This window comes from Cinclus cinclus, chromosome Z (genome assembly GCF_963662255.1).
Source record: "Cinclus cinclus chromosome Z, bCinCin1.1, whole genome shotgun sequence".
Classification (NCBI taxonomy): Eukaryota; Metazoa; Chordata; class Aves; order Passeriformes; family Cinclidae; genus Cinclus; species Cinclus cinclus.
The window spans coordinates 71729985-71743777 of NC_085084.1; the positions used below are offsets into that span (position 1 = coordinate 71729985).

General features: G+C 37.1%; 1 protein-coding gene across 2 annotated transcripts in view; it reads left to right on the forward strand.

The window, feature by feature from the left end:
* The window catches only part of OXCT1 (3-oxoacid CoA-transferase 1), an 84488-nt gene that overhangs the window by 33150 nt on the left and 37545 nt on the right, over positions 1-13793 (forward strand). For both annotated transcript variants that reach the window (XM_062513267.1, XM_062513268.1), the window contains exon 8: positions 12234-12341. In XM_062513267.1, the coding sequence (XP_062369251.1) occupies positions 12234-12341 (108 nt within the window). The remainder of the gene's footprint in view (positions 1-12233; positions 12342-13793) is intronic.

A 13793-nucleotide genomic window follows, 5' to 3' on the forward strand; every position in this document is an offset into this window, starting at 1 on the left:
CCAAAGCCACAGGAGACAACATGGTGTGACCTTGCCAGGTGTGGCATCATGGCAGCATGGGAAAGGGTGATAAAGGCTTGGGCTCTAGCTTTCTGCCACGGATGCATATATAAATGTCTGTAAATGTCCAAAATGACCCTGAGCTCTTGTGTGTTTGCTTGTTATTCTCTGCTGTGAGACCTACTGAATATTTTTCCCTGGTGAAATGGTTTGAGATCTCGGCCACTGCCACCATGAAAGGGTTTGGTAGTGGTAATGGTCAATATGTTTAGAAACATTTATTGACTGACTGTTTGAATATCCAGTTTGAATAATTTTCTTGTTCAGATCACAGAAGATGGCTAAATATATCTCCTTGGGTAAATAGCATTTACACCTCAAATAATATCAGGGGAGGGAAAAAAAGAGAGTGTACTTTCTCATAAAAATGCATTAAATAAAAATCATTAAGCCCTGCATTTTATCTCTGGTTGCCTAGTAACAACACAGCCACATCAGTGAGCACCATTTTCTCAGGTACAATGAACTGCATGGCACTAAGGGATAGAATCAGACTGAAATAAGCTGTTTGTATCCTGTTATCTGTGCTAAATCATGGCATTTGGTTTTATTGGGGAAACTGGAAATGAACCTTTTTTGTGTGTGTATGTCTATTCCTCCAAATGCTTTAACAATGGCAAAACATTCCTTGCATGCAGAACTCTGTTTTGAGGAATTGTTCAAGATTTTTGCACAGTGACACTTTACTATATAAAGCCTGTAAGTACCACTTTAACGTGAAAAAATAATCTAATAGAAACTTTTTGTCACCTGGGTGCTCCAGCCATGGAACTGAAAAGTGAACCCTAGTAAAGGATGGCTTTGGGACAGGCACAGACTTTACGTTAGCGTGTGCTTCTGTGAAACCACAGATCAGGATGAAGGACATAACATTGAAGTCTGTCTGTGCAAATGCTGTAACCACCGAGCTTTTGTGTTGCTATAGCTTTTGTTGATATTATTTAATAGCTCAATGATGAGTCTGTGTGTGCTTAGGCAATGTTTGTGAGGGAGAGAGAATTCTAGTTGCCATAATATGCTCATATAATACATTATATGTGTGTGTGTGTGTATATATATATATATATATATATATATATATATATATGTATATATATATATATATATGTATGTATATATATATAAAATATAGAAAACTTGTATCTTGAACATGTAAGTAGTTACCTGGGGCTTTTCACTGCGTAATGCCTAGGCCTTGGCTAAATCCTGAATCAGGGATGCCTGTGAATCTGAAGTTGGAGAACCCAAGTATAATGTACACACATTGCAAGAAACTTTCCCAGAAGAATCTTAGTTAAAAGATTTGAGTGAACACTTGTGGGGGAGCAACTTTGAAATGCAAGCTCATGATCCTTAGAAAATATAGAAGGGAAAATGGCAAAATATCAGGAATGTCTCTTAGGAAGGCTGATTTCATAAGCTCAAACACTTGGATTGATGAAGCCTTCTGGGAGGTACAGCGAAGAAGAAATGAAGTTAAGGAAAGGCTGTGTTAATGAGCTGTAGAATAAAATTTTCCAGCATGGGGAAAGTATTGAAAGAGCAGTAGGAGTTTGATCACAATCATTGTAATCTCAAACACAGAAAAGAAACATGATAGAAAGTGAGAACCAAGGTCAGATGTCTGAGGCTAAGCATTACGAAGCCAAGGCAAAACAAAAAGCTTAAGCTTCTAAGAAATATCCAGCCCAGTACAAAATAAAGAATACTTGAAAGTAGCAAGAAATCTTTTTTAAATATACATACACAGTGGACTGGGAGACCAAGACCACTCAGTGAAGGGACTAAAATTATCAGTGCAGATTACAGTGAAGGCTGAAGTGTTTAATGGCTTTTCTCCTACAGTTTTGAGCAAAGTTAACAACCAGTTTGGTGGCTATAATAATGCCAGTCATAGAAAGTTAAAGAGCAAATCTGAGAAGGTTTGGTGTTGAAATTCAGGGACTACTAGTATTGTTTTGGAAAACCAGCTCCTAGAAACATTTGCACACCCTTGCCACAAAAATTTTAGTTTGCCAAAAAGAATCCCACCCCCAAACTTGAATACTCTTTTGTTGGTTTTATTTCCCTTCATTGTAATTAATTCCTTGCTTCTGTGTGTGCATGTGCTTATTAGAAACAGAATAGAAAACCAAAACATTTGTACAGCTGTGGTACGGACCATCTTAGAATAAAAAGTATTGGAATATAAGAAGTACTGGGCTAGAAGTGAGTTCGTATGGTAGTTCTTGTCACATTTGCTGGGCCAGGAGCTGGACTTGATCCTAATGGGTCCTTTCCAACACAGCATATTCTATTCTGTGACTTGGTTCTATTCTATGATTTTCAGGGAAGTAAACTCCTTTAACAGTTAATTTTGCTATGTGGGGTTTGTGGATGTTTCTTGTTTAGATATGGTTTTTGTTGTTTTTTTTTTACTGTTGTTGTTTTATTTCCTGGTTGTTGGGTACTTTTTCCCTACAGTTGCTTTTTTTTATATATATAACATATAATTTAATAGCTTCAAATATGGCACTTCATTGCCAAAGCAGTGAATATTAAGTAGTTAAAATTTATAGCAGATCAAATTATTGCTGACTGCTATTCAGGTAGTTTTACCTACTCATAATATACTGCTGGAATTTGTTGTTGTTGTTTTTGTTGTTTGTTTTTTTTTTTAATATTTTATATTTTATTCCTTTCTAAATGATAATTCCTTGAATACATATCATGAATTTTCTCAGCATTCAACTTTCTAATTTCATTGCAGTTGTGAATATATTCTTCAATGAATAAAACTACTCTTATCCTTGTTGTATATGTTAAGAACACATATGTTAAGACATTCAAAAAGAACAAGGTAAAGCAAGCTCCTGGTTGATCAGTAGATACTGCAGGTTGCCAGGAAGTCTGTACTGGAGAAACTGATGGGAAAGCTCTGTTTGCTTCTAAAGCTAAATTTAGAGGGGTTTTCATAACATTTTATAAAAAGTCTCATAGACTGTGCATTTGAAGTGTATTTCACTAACAGTACTCATGTCTTCTATCATGAGAATTTGAGAATTAAATTTACAAAACTCTTAATTTAACTCTTCAGCTCTGCTTTGTGTGTAAGTATTAAATCAATCAATGACTTTCCTGTCATTGCCTTTTAAATCATGCAATATTATAGTACTGAAAAGATGGGAGAGAGAGTTTTAGGCATGATTCAAGGAATTCACAAGCATATATCCTGGAGTCTTAAAGCATTAATTTGTTTTCTGTGCTATTAACATCTCTGATGGAAATTTCTAGTACAGAGTGAGAAAGATTTAACTTCCAAACTGAAAAACTTCCAAAAATTTGCTTTATGACATGAAGCAAATGTATCTTTTCAGGTGATAAACATATGAGATTTGAAAAGCTGCAGCCTTATAACTGTATTGCTGGAATGAAAATTTTTGAGTAATTGAATCAGTAGCTCAGATTTTAGCAGCATCCTTTTAGCTCTTGCAGAATCCCTCCCCTTCAAACACTATTGAATTACTCAGTAAAAAAGTGAATATTTAAACAGAAGTAATGGGTTGAGGTACCAAGATTGTCTTGACTTAAATCATGCTGATTTTTCAGGCTGTAGACAATGGTAAAAGAATGAACAAGGACAACAGAGTAAACACAGAGTAAACAGAGTAGATTTCTTTTTCTGTGTCCCCAAGTTTCCTAGGCTTCTGTTTTTTGTTTGTTTGTTTTGTTTTGTTTTGTTTCCTCCCCAAAATATCATTCAATTCTGTTGTAGAGGACCTACACCCAGGCTGTCCAGTGTGTAGAAATGCACTTCCATTTATATTCCCATGAATTAGGTACTAAGATCCTTAGTTTGCCACTTCTGATTCATCTGGAGAAAGCAGTATCTAAAAAAATCTTAAAGCAACTTCATGTTTGAACAGGTGTTCCTGGGATTTATTACAGAGAAACAAGCACCCTCCTCCTTTTTGTTAACCTTTGGAATAAGTAAAATGTATTTCATCAGTTTTCTTCTTATTGTTGAAAGTAATGGAGAAAGGCAAAGACAGGACAAGATCACCTCAGCTGGTCAGAGCATGGTGCTGGTAATGCCAAAGTTGTGGGTTTGATCCCCATATGGAGTATTCACTTAAGAGTTTCATTCTATGATTCTTGTGGGTCCCTTCCATACTCAGATGGTTCTGTGAAATAATCCTGATTTGAATTGGGGAGGTATGTACACAGCCCAACTGGCTGTGTAAGCAATGGGTTCAGGAGCACTTGTGCTCAAGACAATATTTCACCATTTCTAGTGAAAACAGAATTTTCTCAATAGGCTATGATTAGCAAAAATTTCCATTTTTATAGTTTGAAAGACTGATTTAAATGTTTCTGCCAGCTTCAAATAATAATAAAATGCTTTTATAAAGAGCTTAATTCTTGGGTTTTTAAAAATTTCCATATGTGTCTATTGCTCTCTTTTCCAGGCAGCTTTTAGGAAGGATAATGGTTAAGTGCAAGAAAACTTTAATTCTTCTTATAATTTATAATGTATCTCTGTATACCCACATTTCTGTGGTCTGTTGAAAGTGTCTAAGCCACATCAATTGTTTTCTTCCTTTCAAACTTTTCCTTGAAAGGTACCCTGACTACCTTCTTCCTCAAAACTGTGGAGAAATTTATTTATCTTGAAAATTTGGGGGGTTGGAATATGTGCTATGATTCTGAAGGTGAAATAGACCACACTAATTCTGTGTTGAAAAACAAAGCAGTAGCATGTCAAATAGTTTTCAGAACTCTTTGTAGATTATCATGGTCTCTAACAAACATCTGAAAAAAGGAGTACTTATAGCTGTATGCATAGAACATGCCATTTTGGGATGAAGTTGCCTTTTTATTACCTTTACGGAAATACCTGCAGGGTTTCTTTTTCATACCAGAGAGAATCAGCAACATAATTAGCTACAAACCAGCTGCTAATGCATTGTTTTACTGGCATTACCTTGCCATATATCTTCTCCTGAGCATGGTCTGATTTGATCCTTATTTAGCGATATTCCTTGAATCTGAGGGAGGTTTAGTTGCTCTTAAATGGACTGTAAAGGACAAAAATCACCTTCTTGAATAGTGCAATTAAATCTCTGATTTTTTTTTTAATGCTACTTTTCTACTTCTCACTTCAGTATTTAAATTCCATTTAGTTCATTTTTGAAAGTAAAGTTTAAATTTATCTCCTGACCTTTAAGTTACATTTCTTGGAATGCGTAGGATATAAAAGCTCTTCTAGTCTTTTTTCATTCGTCATTTCTCTGATGTAAGAAAATAAAATCTTTTGCTATGATTACGGTTGGGTTTTTTGGTGGGTTCAATTACTGCTGGTAAAATGTGAATAATTTTACTAAAATAAGTCAGTTATTAATTTTTACCTTCTAATAACTTCTAAGGCTTTCAATCTAAAGCAATTTGAAAATAATTAGCAAAGTATAGCAGTAATTTATTTAAAGTAACATATGTTCTGTTTGCCAAAATTTTAAATTATATTCCAGTAGAGTTAATATTGTTAACAGCTGTTCTGTTCTGGAGTGGAAGTATGTGGGATGCAGTCAGTCCCCTTATTCAGCAGAGTATGGATTAAACAGGTTCTTCTGCTATTAACTGGCTCTTAGCAAATGAAGACCATATTCACAGATTGTGGGAGTTTTGTTTGTTGTCTTCTGGCTCTTTTCCCATTATTTGATTCTATGATAGAAAAATAATTACATCATGTAATCTAAAAGCTATTTTCCAAAATTTCTATCTCCAGATGTGAGAAGATGATTTTGTATATATCCCACACGGATGGTTATGTTTTATTTTGTGTTAAGAGCCTAAGTATCGAATACAAATTGGGTGCTTTATCACCTCATTTCATCAGGAAAGCATAAGTCACAAAATATGATCAAAGGCAGCAGGAGCTCACTGATGACTTATATCAGAGTAACCACAGGGTTTCAGAAGGAATCACTCCCTAGATGTGCCTGCTGTAGGAGCCTGGTTTGATTGGTAATGCTGGGGCTGCTGGACTGCCCAATCTTAAAGTAATCTCTCATGCTTTCAATTCAGGTAACTTTGCCATAAAATAATGGAGTAAAATCCAAATGAATGAATTTAAGGTGATAAGAAAACAGCTATCTTTACTTTCACTTTTTAGTGGATGCAGAATTATATAGACATAGTAGTGGAAGTCATCACACAAGCAATCAAACAACAGGCATTCCATCAATTTAATGATGCAACTTCTTTGAGAAATGTTAGTATCTTCAGACTCCAAACAAATTCTTGAAACTTAAGACTATTGTGTATCCTCACTGTGCTAATATGTAACTAACTTAAAATGTCTGGAATGTAGTTCTATGTGTATGGGAGAACCTCTTCAGAGATTGGTGGTTAAATTTTTCATATTCTTCCATGCATGCACACAGCTTTACATACACATACCTTTGCAGATAATCAAGTATGCTTCCTTTTTTCTCCATGGTATTTATCCTGGAGCTGCTGTGTGTGAGTACCCAGAGCAGGTAATTTACTGCTGTCTGTTTTTCTTCTCTGCTGTTAGCAGTACAGCATGGAGGAAGATGTCAAATGCATGGGACGGAAAGGGGCAGTTGGAGGAAACAGGAGGTGCAGAGAAGTGTGAGAGGGGATTAAGCCTGAGGCAACTACAAGTGGAGGTGGTAATTGAGGAGATTTAGAACAGAGAAAACAAAGGTGAATTGAGTATATTCTAGGAGGGCCTCCTGATTTAGGAGGATCTGTAGCCACACAGCGAAAAACCTGGAGACAAATGTAGGAGATTTATGTCAGTTTTGTTTTCCTAATCATTAGACACAATATACTGGCAACAGAACTCACTGTTTTTCTCTGTGGTGTTTACAGAGGATAACAGAAAGAGGGAAAACATATAAAGGTACATAAGATCTTCAACAGCATGAAACAGACAAATAAAGAATTGCTATGTGCTGTTCCTGTATGGTACAGAGAAGGGAACACACAGTGAAATTACAAGAGGTAGTAAGAAATGTTTTTCATAATAGTTACATTTAAGAAATGCATCAATAGAGTCTCTTGATTTCTGAGAAAACACTTAGTTCCTAGCTCAACAGAAGCTATGAAGAAGGTGATGTATGTCCAGCCTCTGAGGACATCCTGCAACTGACACATTGGTAGCAGCTGGGAGAATATAACCAGAAATACCACACTGCCTTTTAAGACCTTATTGCAAAGAAGAAGGGCTATTTGGCTAAGTGGACTTTCAGTGTGACCCAGAGCAGGCTCACTGTGTGAAAGGTTCTCTAACAATTATGGACTTTACAGGTTTTTACTGTTCTCTTCCCTGCAGTATACTTATGAAAACATTTATTTGAAGTCTGATGAGACCATAATGTGGTAATTGTTGACCAAGCTTTTATAAGGCTATTCAGTAGTTGCTTGGTTTTAAAGTTATAAAAGTCACTTTTTCAGGATGGATATTGACTGTCTGTCATTCCATTACTGTAGGATTTTGACAGGAATAGAAATTTCATGGTCTGTCTGGTCTTACATAAGGAAAGAAGTGAACTCAGAAGATCCTCTGTTTCGTCTCCCTGCTTGTAGAACTCAGTAACCTGCTCTGTTTTTTTCTGTATTTAAGAAAGTTTGTATAGTGTGTTCCTAATTTCTAGTGGACTGTTTTCAGAGTGTATTTCACAGTTTTAAGATATTAAAGTGTCCTGGTTTGAAGGACATGTGTTTGCCAAGGAAAGCAGAAGCTTCCTCTTGGACTGAAAGAAAATGTGATTCTTCCGATTATTATAATTTTGGAATTAAGAGAGCTCTCAGGCAAAGATATAGGGGTAGGAATAACAGTTCTTTACTAGTATATCTAACACTACAAACAAGAACAACAACAGCTATGAGATTACCCACAAACAGAACAGTAACTCAGTCCCAGTGTTTTTTGGCTGCAGGCACCTTTTCCCTGAGCTGCAGTTCCCGGTGCTGGGGGCAGGCAGGTCCCGCAGAGCCGCAGGAGGGCTGGGGGTGATGGCAGAGCTGTCCCAGGGGGAGAGAGAGATGGAGAGAGAGCCCTCCGCTCATGGTGTGGGTCCTGGTGCTCAGCAGAGTGCTGGATGGTGGTAGTTCACAGCGAGAAGACAGCAGGGCAGGGTCCGATGGTGGTTTCCCGACGCAGGGATGGGACACAGGCAGCGATCGTCCTTCTCGTCCCAACTCCGCGGGGGAAATGGGGCGAGGCCCAGCCTTCCGCTTCCTCTTCTGGCTGTTTGAATCTCACGGGGCTTGCTTCTTCCCTCCCGTCCCCTCCCCCTTGTCACCAGGGCCCAGTCAACAGGTATCTTAGCATGACAATGGGGAAAATTCCACAGAGGGAAAAAAAAGAAAGAACTAACCCTCAACATAAAGCTTTTTGTGAAATTCAGTCTAAACAATTAATATTAACTATTTTTCCCCCTATTGCTTGTCGTTAACCATCATGAATGGTTCATCACAGTTTCTGTAACCTTGAATGCAGACACATACAATTTATTCTTATAGCTCTTATTATCTATTTTAAGTTTTTAAAAATATTTTATAAGTGTTAGAATGAATTTTGCAGTGACATCTTGACTTTTCCAGTAGTAAACTGAAGATGTGTACTTATGAGTTTGACTTAAGGATCTAAATTATTTTTAGATCAGGCTGAATTTTATTTCATTCCTCCCATTGTCTTGGACATTAACCAATGGTAGCATTTTATTTTACTAGCATTCTGCTAGGAATGATCATTATTTCAGTTTGAAGAACTGAAGTGAACTAAGAATTAAAATAGTGATAGGGAGATTTAATAAAGTTAGTGTAAAAATAAGCTACTTATTAAATAAGCTTTACAAAGGAAAAGTAGATGTAAATTACAGAAGGAAGTGATATTGTGAAGCAAATGTCCACTGTCTCTGTGAGTGCTGATACCAAAAAGGAATGACAGAAAACTCTTGTGAATCACAGTGGAGAACAGCTTTCATGTTCTGGGTGTATTTACAGATCAACCAGTGTTCAGGAATGACTGAATTCATTCATCCTCCTTCCACTGTCAGCAATCAGAGATCTGCAAGAACACTATCCCCAGGAAGAAACCTCCAATACTGTGAAATTCTTGAAACAATGAAAGGATTTTTGAATCAGGCATCAGAGCCTTCCCAGAAGCGGAAAGTCAGCTCTTGTGGTCTCCCGTAGTTACTTTTTAGAAAAATGAAAACATTTTCTGTTTTTTCACACTTTGATGAAATGAAGATTTGAGATGATCAAGGCAATCTAAAAGGTGCCAGAGGATTTTGATTTTCTAATTACAAAGAATGCAGGAGGTGGTCTGCCCTGATTAGTTCCCTCTCTATGCTTTGCCAGACTTGGTGTCTCTTGAGTGAGGTGACACATAATGATTTTTGATGTTTACAAAGATTCTTCTGTACGTTACAAAATAAAGCCTGAGGCAGGGTGAGTACAGAAAAAGAAAGAACAGAAACATAGGTAAGATGAGAGCAGAGCAGGAGAAAAACTCACACACATCCTTTGAATTATTAATATGGATGCACTCCTGTCTTTCTTCTTGAGGCTTCATCTACAGAGGTGTTACAGAGCTGTGTCAAAGAAATATGAAACCTGAAAGGGAAGTAAATACACCCAGTGAATGGGACTATTAAATTTGCAGTATCATTCTTGTCTAGGAAGACAGTTGGGCAATGCCTTGTGGTGGTCACAGGCACTAAGGTCCTGATTCCCGTAGGGGTCAGATTTCCTGGTGTCACTTCAGCTGGCACAGCTTCATCTCTGGCAGTGCTGATGGCAGGCAGCCCATGCACTGTGCCTCATCTTCCAGTTCCCTGGGAGAGAGAGCTGGAGCACTCAGACAACGTTTGTACTTCCCCTGCATGTATTCTTCCTTCTCTGTGTAAACTGGAAGATGGTTAATTTTTCATATATCACATGCAAATTCTTAATCCCTTTCCAAAATACCTATTTTCTGCTGTGGAGATATTTGAACATATTTTAACTTTAGTTACATTTGATGCTTATTCCATATAATGGTAGAACATGGAAAGGTGTTCCAGTCACCAGGCATCCTTATCTGAAATCCGAAGGACAAAATGCAGTTTTCAGTGTTATGTTCATTTAGGATAATGTTTGGAGATAATAGAGGAGGAAAAGCTATCAGGCTGACTGCTGTGTCCCAAGAGACAAAATACGAACCAATTAGCAGAATGGCATGACTGATAACAAAATCCAACAATTTATTGTTGGATGAATAATTTATTCTGTATATTCTGTGGAGGGAGAGACTCAGTATGTCAAGCTTCCTGACAGCATAATTCTGTTTGAGTTTGTTGAATTATGCCAAGATTTTGGTTTTATAATCTCAGCTGCTGCAGCAAATAAATGTAGTTATTCTGTGAGAAAGTTCAAATCAGGATCAATTAGTATTCCCCAGGCCTAATTTTCCATCTGATAAGTGAAGACAAATTTAATTAGAAAGGATGAATTTGGGAATTCTGCTGGTGGCAGATCATCTGTTTGCCTATTGCTTCATTGTAAAGTTTTGTCTCCTGCTTCTCCTCCCTTTTGAGGATGTTCTGACAGTAGTCACTGCACCAAAAGTCTGGTGTGTTTTATCTGTGTGCTTCAGGGCTTTTTAATTTCACCTGTGTTTGACTTGTTCTTCGTATTAATCTTAAAATGAGTGTATAAAATTAGAAACTTCAGGTGAGATGGATGAAAATATAGCATTTTTTTAAAATGAATATCCAAATCAGAATTTTCAAGATCCTGATTTGTTTGTCTCTCTTTGTCTTGTGGGTAAGGGCTTTCTGGATGTGGTGCATTGCTCTCCATGAACACTGAGGCTGGTGTTGCTGTAGCTGTTATTGCCTTTTGCTTAGGATCTTTGCCTTGCAGATTTCACAGCACATTCTTTCTATCTCTTTAACCCAGGGCTTTTTTTAGGGATCATCTGAACCTCATCCTGTGATCTTAACTTTTAAAATTTTTCTTCTCCCTCTCCTGCTTTAGGGTGGATTGGTCAGTTTCTTTGTTTGTTGTCACATTTCAAAGCACAGTAGGAAGGTAATAGTCTATCAGATGTACTATAGATTTTAGTATTGATCATATTGTCCAGTAGGATGTCAAATTGAGTTTTAAACTCTTTAATGTTGCTTCACTGGTGACAGCTGTTATGAGATTTACCCTTACCGTACCCCAGTTCCTCTTTTGGGTTTATTAGGGTTTGGACATTCCTAAGAGTTTAATGAATCCCTGGTGATAAAGAAGTTTGGAAATTGTCTTTTAATCTTTGAGTACATTGTTATATCCTGTGTAGTAGATTGCTGTATGTTACCTTTGACTTGCTCTAACATTACATGTTTTCCCTGTGGCTGGATGTGACTACAAACAACACTAATGTTAATCTCTGTTTTGTGGCAGAGTGAGATGTGCTCTGTGTACCTCAGATTTGTCAGGGAAAGCACCAGGCATGGCTGAGGGTCTGTGCTGCAGGTATCTGTCCATAGCAGGGTCTCTAACTAGATCACCCCCAGCTCAGGCCTCGAAGGAAGGAAACCCCTATTGTCTGTGGTGCCCCTAATATGTGACATTTCAAATCTACTCCCTGTGGATGAGTGTCATTTTGTGCTGAATCTCTGTTTCACTATCTGTTAAGACTTCTAGGTCTTCATCTTTTATCTTCTTTCTTGCAATCCGTTATTACAGTTCAAATGTTTTCTATTTTAGTTTTGAGTACACGATAGAAAATTTTTTATTCCGTTTATGTGTTTGTATCCTCTAAATTAATACTTCTGCCTATGCTCTATCGTAGACCATATTGTTTTCCTCTGTTTGGGCAGATTTTTTTTGTGATTACAAACAACTCTGATGTAACTGTACACAGTATATTTCTTCAAGCTGGCCATAAAAATGAGCTTGTTAAAACATAAATTATCTTCAATTTGTGTGAGGAAATGTACTTTGAAAGAAGAGGACAGATAAGCATCTAGGTTAAACTGTTTTAAAGACTATTATTTTGTCCCATTCCTTGGTTTTCTTGACATGATCTGCTGTATATTTAATGTTTCATTTAAAGACTTCATTGGTATTAAAACCTCTAATTGAATAATTTTTTCTAAATATTTTCCCTTTTCCCTTTCACTCTGTAGGTAGAAGAAATTGTTGATATAGGAGCATTTGCCCCAGAAGATATTCATGTTCCCAAAATCTATGTTGATCGTCTGTTACAAGGAGAGAAGTTTGAGAAGAGAATTGAAGTAAGTAGCTGAGCTTCTCAGTCACAACATGTTTCAGCTTGGGGTGTATTTAAAATTTGCATGGTTTTTAGTCTAGCCACCAAGTCTTAGCACTGACAAAATAGTGTGAAAAAGACCCATCAAGTTTTGCTAAAAGCTGGAGCTTAGGTAGTTAGGGCCTGAGGACTGAGCCTCCTTTCTTACACCTCAGACTCCGTGGTTCAGTTCCTGAATAATTTAGAGCAACTGCCTGTAGCCCTGGATGACTTCACTGCTAGCAACTATCAACTTTCACTAGTTGAAATTCTAGTGGAAAATGCTGCTAAATTCTCCTTCCCTGTCTCAGTTCACCTGCTGTAGATGCAACAAGGGGAACACCTAGACAAGGATCTGACTTTGACAAGTAGATACTTTCTTTTCCAGTGGACAGCTTTTAATATTGGCACTTAGGGCCAGCCTTACTCCCTTTTGTGCCATGTATTGAATTGTATTGCAGAGGTTCTGGAAACTTTCTTCCATTTTCTTTAACCAAGAACTTTTTTAACTGGTGGACTTTCTGGTCTGAATAAAAGATATCAATAGTTATTAAAATTGCTGCAATAATCTTCCACCACTGAAAACACCCAAGAAAATTATGATTATGTAATTGTTCTTTGCTCTTTCTGTGGCTTTGCCACATTCTGGTTGTGTCCCTATATTCATTTTGATGATGTGACAATGCTTTTATAGTGCAGTTGAAAATTCTGTATTTCTTCTGTGTCTTCATACTCTGGAGGTGGAAATTGTTCATAATGTCATCAGAAAAGCTGGTAGAAGGGAAGATTTATGACACAAGGAAAAAAATAAGTGAGTATGATAGTGCAGAAAGGAATTGTAATAGTTAAACTTCTGTTACTAAGATCAAGTCACAAAGACCTAGGAAGTCATACAAGGCCTTTTCTCTGAGCTTTCTCTTTTGTGAATACTAAGGTTAAGATGCTTTTTTTTGCGTTCTATCTGTTCTTTCTGCAAAAGCATATTGCATGTTGTTTTTCCCCTCTGGTTGTGTTGGGTTATAGTGCAATTAATGGCTGTTTTCTTCTTCTGAATGGCTGCATTATCTCCCAGAAAAGCTTTTTTACCTTTTGTGACAGAAATCTTTTCATTCACTTATTAAACTATTGCTTCTGCTGCATCTTGGCTGCATAAGTGAATACCTATTTAGTCAACACCTACTGAATACCTGATGAATACCTACCTAGTCATCTGCTCCCTTCCCTATATGCTTCAGAAAAAACATGGGGCAGAGTTGAGAGAGAAAGCTACTATAAACTACCAAGAAAAATTGTAACAGGGATTCATTTCAATTATGCAATTCCAGCAATGGCATCTCTCACTAGGTATAAGAAGTAAACAGCAGATTTATTTACTCTTCTGTTAAATTTTATAAATGAACTGTCTGTACACAAAAAAGCGCTGAGTATGGTAAGTGGT